General features: G+C 40.7%; 1 protein-coding gene across 1 annotated transcript; it reads right to left on the bottom strand.

Moving 5' to 3' along the window:
* Positions 1 to 5,108: 5,108 nt before the first annotated feature.
* Positions 5,109 to 7,407, bottom strand: foxl3 (forkhead box L3). Its single transcript, XM_070852390.1, has 3 exons — positions 7,221 to 7,407; positions 6,262 to 6,430; positions 5,109 to 5,977 (listed from the first exon to the last, which is right to left on the bottom strand). The coding sequence occupies exons 1-3, from the start codon at positions 7,325 to 7,327 to the stop codon at positions 5,504 to 5,506; spliced, it is 750 nt and encodes a 249-aa protein (XP_070708491.1). The 5' UTR covers positions 7,328 to 7,407; the 3' UTR covers positions 5,109 to 5,503.
* Positions 7,408 to 8,721: the final 1,314 nt, after the last annotated feature.

The raw sequence follows: 8,721 nt of genomic DNA, 5'->3' as shown, positions 1-8,721 counted from the left end.
TCCTCCTGGTTCTGTCTTTTCTTTTTCTTGTATTAATGAGAATCAAATATTTGCTGCACTACAAAGCGCTGCCACCACTCCAGGCCTCCCCTTGGCATGCCATCCTTCGCCTGGGTCCCTCTTCAGATGGTAATATTCGAAGCTGACCTGTAGTGAACCCTTTCCATTTACCTTACCACCCCCGCCTCTCTCTGGAGGCCCGTGGGCCCCACACCAGGGGCTTCCCCATTGGTCGTCCGGAATCGCCTCATCCCACAACATGGCCCCTCGCATTCAGCCTCAGTCACTGGAGCGAGATTTTCCCGGTCAAAAAGAAAGAGGGGTGTGTCTGTCGGACAGTAGACTGGAACACATGAGCACACAGGATCCCTGTTTGACTCAACATGTGCTGTTTTTAAATGAGTGCCTACCCCGTCGTCTCTTTAAGGTCATACTGCACTGCAACAGTGACGCTGATGGACTTCTCCTGCAGAGGTAAATGGATGCTTTTATTTTTTTCAGTTAATCACTGGAGGAAAATTTATGTCAAACTGAAGTTGTAGCTTTTTAGAAGTGTGTTCTACACTTTGGGATATGTTTTGGATTGCTACATGAAAAATTATATTCAAATATGGTGGTAAATCACAAAACAAATCATTTTTAACAGTAGCTGAAGTGCCATTTGCTGCTTGTTGGTGTAAGACTGTGAACGGCCACAGCTACAGCTACCCTACAAATAACAATTAGACACATTGACACATATTTTGGCTAGTTTCACATTAACCCAAACTTCATAACATCTGTTGCAGAGGCCTGAGTGTGTGGAGCAGCCGGACTCTGAAGAATTGGTGCGCAGAAGAGCAGAAATATAGAGGATTTGCCTTCTATCGGGCTCTACTCCCAAAACTGATACCTCAGCCCTGCCTGTGAGATTCCCCTCTCCACAAGCAGTTAGTTAGCACAACCTGGTGGCCGGACCACACTGATCACACGTGCCACAGGTCAAATTAAGCGGAAAAAGGATCTGAGTGATAAAAAATAAAAATCATCATCCAACAACTTAAGCTTTGAATAAAACTGAACCGACAGCTGTATCTATCACGAAGCAGCGTGAAACTACTGCCAGAAAAAGAAGAGGAATCTCCACGTCGGCCTCTGGATTAACCATCTGCCTAAAGCACTGAATGAGAGTGATGCTGGCCAGAGCTGTGGTGCATTGTAGTTGCATTGCATGTTAAAACACAGTGCAGTGGATCTGCTTTGCAACACAGAACTTGGTCACGTAACAACTAAACCATGAGCATCAATCGAAGGGAATTCAGTGCCATGTTATTTTGCATTAGAATGTGTTATTTCTTTGCCCTGTATGTCTAGTACCATTTTCCAGTGGTGGAAAGTAGCTGCATTTACTAAGTACTGCTTTTAAGTACAGTTTTGAGGCACTTCTGCTTCACTTGAATATTCCCATTTTCTGCAATTTGATGTTTCTACTCCACTACAATTCAGATCTAACTATTTAAATATTGTTTTTACGCCACACATATATGTGATAACTGTAATTACTTTCCAGAATCTAATTAATAACACAACTAATAATAAATATTGTAATTCTGATTATGATATGTATTATTATTACAATTGCTCTGCGACCCCGCAGTATGTAAGGTATCCAAAAATTCACTTTCCAAGTCCAGAAGTCCAAACTTCTACCAGCTGCAACATTAAAGTGATGAACACACAAATGCATCCAAAAGTCTAATCCAATCGTATAATATACATTGTTGAGTACTGATGACTACTTTTACTTTTGGTGCTTTGAGTAATATTTTTGAATACAGGACTTTCACATTGCAGTATTAAGACTTGAACCAAGCTGTATTGGATAACATACACATTGTTTGGTGTTATAACTATTTGTCCAGGTTAATGTCTGGAGTCGTCTTGGTGGGTTTTGACTGCAGCTGACATCAAACAGTGGGTCAAAGGATCAAATGGTGACCCTCTAGTGTTAGAAATACTTAACACAGTTCCTGAAGCTGCACTACAGGTGCAAAAGTGTCAAAAGAGAACTGACAAATTTAAACAGATATCTGGCAGATTTGTGAATTATACTTTTATTTGAATGTCAAGCCTTCTCCTTTCATTAAATTGCCTATTTTCCATTTTATTTCTGGAAACCTGCAGTCAACCACCCCTGCTGTATTCCTAGCAGGGACGTCCTTCCAACAGTCCAAATGTAAACACGTCTTCCAGCTGCCATTGATTGACATGCTGTGTTGATTTTCTCATTACTGACACTCACACACACTTGAAGGCATTTAAAAATAATAGCATATTCCAGCCTTAAAGTGTGCATCGGTCGTACCTGCAGCAGCTCTGCACATGCCATAAAATGGCAAAGGGCAGAGATGTGTGTATGTCAAAGTCCTCAGGCTATTTCACTGATCTTCATTAGCTGGTAGCTTCTACTGATATTAATGTCTTTCCAGTGCAGATCGCTCATATTCCTCTAACCACAGCTCAAGGAAACAGCAGCTGAGAACAGAGACATCGCACTCATACACTAAAGAGATGTGCTCTCAGAAGAGGAAAACAACACACTAATATTTATCTTCATCCTCAGCCTCAGCGAGAACCAATCACTAAATAAGCTCTCAAGATTAAATGACCTATTTGTGTTTATGATTTACTTCATATTAACGTTGCAGATCAACGGTTTCCCCAATTTCCTCTCCTTGCAATTCCACTGTTTTTTTTTTTTGCCCTGAGCTGCTCATTTTACCTGGCAGTGTAATGAAGTCTCAAACAAAAGAAATTTCCACACCCCTGTACAGTAAATGAGAAATATTATTGTGCAGGTAATTATAAACAAGTGGCTCAAGATGCAGGATTTCACTTGGGATGAAACAAAAGGGATGACTGTGGAGCAGTTGTTTAATAGAGGCCATTCATCGGGACACTGTGCCAGTAGCTACACTCTCACATATTCACTGACAACATAATATGTGCATTGACTTTTCGGGCCTGAGTGGTGCCTTGCTTTCTCTTTAGCTGCCTCAAAAGACCCCCGTAGCCTCGGAGCACTTTATGCTAAGTTAATTTACCCAAATATATCCGCGGCATCATGGCGGCGGCGGCGGCGGCGGCCCTGCTATTCAACATCAACAACTTTGTTAATGGAAACTTGCTGATCCATAAACGCTTATGCCGCCACAGACGTTTGCTGGGGGGCAGTTCACATATGAATGTTAAAAACCCACAGATCGATGAGGGGCATTTGCAAAGGAGGCATAAGGTGTGTTTAATTATAACTGCGTCATGGGGTTTGTGGGTGTGTGTGTGTGTGTGTTTGTGTTGGGGGAGGTGTTGCTGTTAAAGCTTCAGCAGGGGCCTCTGTATTTAAATAGGGTCACATCTCGGCCTCACCTTGCAAGTGTTATGCTATATTAAATGCCACTCATGTTAAGTGTGTTGAAACCCTCCTCTGATGTAGTCAAGACATAATATAAAGGTTAAATTGAAAAATGTCCCTTCAACACTACAGCAACACGCCATGATTGATCTCCCTTGTACAGGCGAGGAATGTTTGCCAGACCTCTGTTTCGTTAGGCCTCTTTTAAGTGTGTGAATACGATATGTTACATTAAGGAGTGACTGGATTAGAATTTAAGTGTCAGTCAATCAGCATTTCAAAAGGTCAATGAAAAAATTAGCAAAATACGGGTGGAAAGTGGTTCTGAAATGATTGAGTTCAGTCAGAATAGGCTTTTTTCATTTTTTTTTTCATGACTTAATGAATCAAAAGCACAGGAGTTACTGACAACATTAATGACTATTTTCTTCTTTTCAAGTGTCCAAGTAACAGCGACAGTGTCAACTTGTCCCAAATCGATACTACATAATAATTCCAAGCAAATTATGTGTTTAGGTTGTTCTCAGTGGAAAAGTGACTAAATGGAATATGCCCAAATTAGGCAGTGTGCTAAATAGGATTTTTTATTGTGCTGTTGATAGACTCATATTTTTTGCAGTTAAAGAAGAAATCAGGAAGAAAAATGGAAATGGTGCCAAACATATGCTTTATAAAGGCTGTCAGACTTATTTGAACTAAACTATATTAACTGCTAAAGCTGTATACTTCGGTGATTAGTATGTAGTACTTTATAAAATTAGTGTCTTTTATGGATTTGGGACAAATGTGCCAGCATACACACTACACTGAAACCGACGCACCTAAATGGAATTCAGCCACCGTTAATTTTATAAGCCATTTGTCACCTGTGCTTTTCCTACTGTGCCGCGTCATAACGCCTGCTGTGTTAGACATTGTTACAGGAAAAGAAAGGATTTCAAGGCATGCATGTGGTTTGAAAAGATTATTTTACAATGAACATTTTGAAAACCGTTCTACTGACAAAAAAGAAGGATGTTAAGTGATAACAGGGCAGACAGTCTGCGTTTTTCTGTTGTTCTTTTCTTCCAATTTTCAGAAAATGTTAAAGTCCCCTTGAGAAATGGGTTTCCCTTTTATTGTTGCTTTACTTGGATGTTTCACGGTGCAGAATGAACACAAGAAAGTTGTCTGCAGCAATCGTATTTATCTGCTGGAGGAGGAAAGTTGCTCGCTCTCTTCCAGCGTAAGGCGTGAATGCACAACAACACAAATGGTTTGGAAGCCAATCATGGTCCAAAATATGCCACTCACAAAAGCAGGATTTGGACTCCTGAAGCCTCCAGCTCACACACTCAGGGAAGTAGGAGACACTGTGTGTCTAGTGGTTAATCTTTTCAAATTTTTGCTTATTGAAAATATTTGCGCATTCATAGATCCTGGATTTTGCAATGACTTGTCAAACTTGGCAAATTTGAACGAGGTTATTGAAGGTTTTTGTGCAAAAAAAACATATCAGAATTTTTTTTTTTTTGACATGCCTCATTCTCTCTCTCTCTACACACACACACACACACACACACACACACACATGATACTTGGGTTGAACAGGCTGCATTGGCTGACTAAAAGAATGACAGGCGACAAGAGAAAACCTTGAGATTCTGAATAAATTCTTCTTTTATAAAGAAAACCATCTCGGCTTCAGTTCTTAAGATAATCCAATAAATCCAGGAAATGGAGTTTGTTTTGCCTGCTCTGATTTTTAAACACACCATTGTGCTCACAGCAGCTGTGTATATACATATAGAGAATACTGTAAACCTAGTCTATGTCAGCACTGGACACTGCACAAACAGTATAATGACAATATGAATGCTTTACTGTACTGTTCTGTATTGTTCACATTTTATCTTTTGGATGAATTCCTCAACAGCATGATGCTTACTTTGAGTGACTTTTCTCCATCTAGAATCCATCACATAATAATACTGTACCTCATTTACATTTTCAAGTCGGTAAAATTCCTCTCATGGAGTTTCTCTTCCGTCTTTGGACGTCCTTACAATACTTCCCAGTTTTGGACACAGACGATAACTAAGGAATAAATTCAGTCTCTTCTTTCCTGTCCTCTCACAGGGTCCAAAAGTGCAGGTTCAGATGCTGCGGCTCCAGCACATGTATGGGTGGCCCTGTGGGCCCTATGTGGACGGGCCCATGGGAGGATCTGAACCCAGGCAGAGGTGGATCAGGAGTGGATAGGATGTAGTCAATGCTAAACTTGATCTCTGACTCTGGCTTCCCTTGCTGGGTGGGGTTTGGGAGTAGGTGATTTTGCTGAGCCCCTGGCCTTGGCCTCTCAGGGTTCAAAGGGCAGAGGGTGGAGTTGGGTTCAGGGCGCCGGGCTGCGGGTACGGGCTGATTGCTTTGGCTCTCCAAAGGGTGGAAGGGGGTTTCTCCCGAATCACGAAAGCCGATTTTCATGTTCCTCCTGCGCCGGCGACGTCGGAAGTTGCCATTTTCAAAGAGGTCGAGCATGGATTCACAGCCGGTGGCAAAAGTCCAGTAGTTTCCCTTTCCCTTCTCATTGCCCTCTGTCCGAGGAACCTGTGGGAAAAATGAAAAGTACTTTAGAGTAATCACACAACCAATAATAATAAGAGGAAGAAATTGACTTTTACTTATAAGAATAACACTGAACTACTCCTCTTTCTCCTAATTCCACCAAGAAGATAAAAAGGGACTTAATAAAAAAGAAACAAGATTTAAAAGAACATTAATAATAAAATGTAAAATTTGACAGACACAAAAACCATTTAATAACAAAAACCTCTGTCTCTATTAATCATCATACTGTCCCATTTCCCCCTGCTCACTGTATGTTAGTGTACCTTGATGAAGCAGCTGTTGAGAGACAGGTTGTGTCTGATGGAGTTCTGCCAGGCTCTCTGGTTGGAGCGGTAGTAAGGAAATCTCTTCATGATGAACTCGTAGATGCCCGACAGAGTGACCCGCTGCTCGGGGCTCTGCTGGATGGCCATGGCTATCAGAGCTATGTAGCTGACACACACACACACACACACACTTCAGTCAGCTTGATCACATTCTAAACCCTGGTAACATTATCTTGTATTTTCAATCATTTTCTCTTCCCTCCGACCTTATTAAAACCCAATGTCTATTAACTCTTATGACAGAAATCTAAATAGATTAACTTGGGTTTGGGGGGTCATTGGTGCTACATGAAAAGTGGCCAGTGACAGATACAGTAAAAACCAATTATTACTGTGGATGAAATGAAACGTGTAAATATTACTTTTAAATTGACGTAGAGTTTAAACAAATGTGTGTAGTCAGAGAAAAGTAGGCTGCTGTATGAATATCATCTTTACATTTTATTTTATTTCATGATTGTGACAAATGAAATCATGTAATAACATTAAAAAAAAAAATAAAAACTGTATATGTAACTATGCCTCTTGAAATAAGGTGAATTTTTCGATTAATTCTACGTTTCAAAAGTTATTATACATTTTGTCTACACAGGTAAAACTGAGCTAAGTTGCTGTAAAAAAAAAAACCTTTTCATTTAATTTTGCCCAAAGTGACAGACTTGATGTAAAGAAAACATCTTAAATCTTATGGACAACAAAGTCAATTTCACACTTTTGAAAGGAAAAATGAATCATAGGAAATAATAGACATTAAAGTTGAAATATTAGCCAGGTAAAATTTCTTCATATCAAATTTCTAAAACCTAATAAATGTGTATGACATACTGGAGGATAAAGTAAAACAGCTTTGTCAAAGTCACATAAAGTGTAAGAAAAAAAAAAGAAATCATCCATACCTGTATGCAGGTCTACACATTTTCTTCTCCTCGTCTGTGCTGGAGGAAGGGTACCCGTCTCCATCGTAGTTGAAGCAGTTGAAGGGGTAGTGAGTGTTATCAAACATGTCGACACCTCGAAGGTGGGTCGGGTGTGAGATCCAAAGCGTTTGGCTCCTGTGACTGTCCCGGCCAAAGCCCAGCAGCAACACCCTGTCCTGCTGCTCTGCTCTGCCACCATGCTCTGCTCAGCCAGCTGACACTGGCTCTGAGCTCTGCTGATGACGGCCGCCTCCAGCCCCCCTCTCCTCCCTCCTCGTCCCAGCTGCTCTCCAGGATCGGCCGCAGGTCTCGAGGGCTCGGGACCACCTCTCTGGGGACCTTTGAACTTTTGCTCTGGTCTTGTGCGCTGCTTAAGTCTTTTTCTCATCTGGAGTCACAAATCCAGATTTCTTGTTTGTTTTGCCTCATCTTACAAATTACCCTATTTTTGTGCAGACAATGCTGTATTAAGAAGTGTTTAAAGACCTTAATAGGCTTTAGATCTGCTGGGTTAGGCCTGCTGACTGTTCTAGTGTCCAAGTTAAGGTCAAAGGTTGATGAGCGTGTGCTCCACAGGCGCCTCAGCTTTATAGGAGTCACACATTAGGTTTTGATCTGCCGACACTATTTCTGCTTTTAAATCTGATGTAAGACACATTTTTACAGACTTCAGACTTCTACTGATTTATTAGTAATTTATCTTATAATTGTGTTCCTTTATTTTGCTGGTTTTACTGGTCCTATATATCTTTTTTTATTTGTGACTTTTCTCATGCTGTCTATGGAAACCACTTCTTCTTCTTCTTCTTCTTCTTATTATTATTATTATTATTAGTGGTGTTGATATTGGTGTTGTTGTTATATAAACTTAGACTTATATTGCTGAAGAAAAAGTAGGTAAACATTCAGTCTTACTGAAAATCTAGCTCTCTGTTTCTGGCAACGCTTCATTTCTAAAAAAAAACAAACTAAAAAAAACTTAACTGCCTGCAATGTAATTCTTTAAAGTCACAACCTCAGCAGCTGTTAGATAAATTAACTGGAGTCAGAGGATGTTTTCCTTCTGAAGTGTGGAGTAAAAATGTTTGGCTAACGGAAGTGTTTGGGCTTCAGTACCCAAAAATTGCCCTCAGTTATGTAGTTGGCTGAGCAAGATACTTTGTTCCTTTTCATATTTGTCGTTTGCCTGTGGGGCTTTTCTGAGAAATGAATCGAGGCGGTCTTTCCTCATCAGATCCAAATCAGACAGACTCAGAAAGAGGACTGCACAGATTTAGCATTGCCCTTCTAAACCATGAATGTGCCCACAGGTTGAAAATAAAAGATCCAAATCATCTAAACTACCTACAATGCGACTGGACTGCCGACGTTTAGATTGGTGATTCAGGTGTGTTGTGCCAGGAGCAGCTAATGTAGCATCGAACCACTGGCCTCAGGTGGAGATGAGGAGCCGGCTACAGAGGTTTGGTAAGCTCACTCC

This window comes from Pempheris klunzingeri, chromosome 20 (assembly GCF_042242105.1).
Source record: "Pempheris klunzingeri isolate RE-2024b chromosome 20, fPemKlu1.hap1, whole genome shotgun sequence".
Taxonomy (NCBI): Eukaryota; Metazoa; Chordata; class Actinopteri; order Acropomatiformes; family Pempheridae; genus Pempheris; species Pempheris klunzingeri.
Note: the sequence above shows the minus strand (reverse complement) of the source record. Positions and strands in the feature narration are given on the sequence as shown.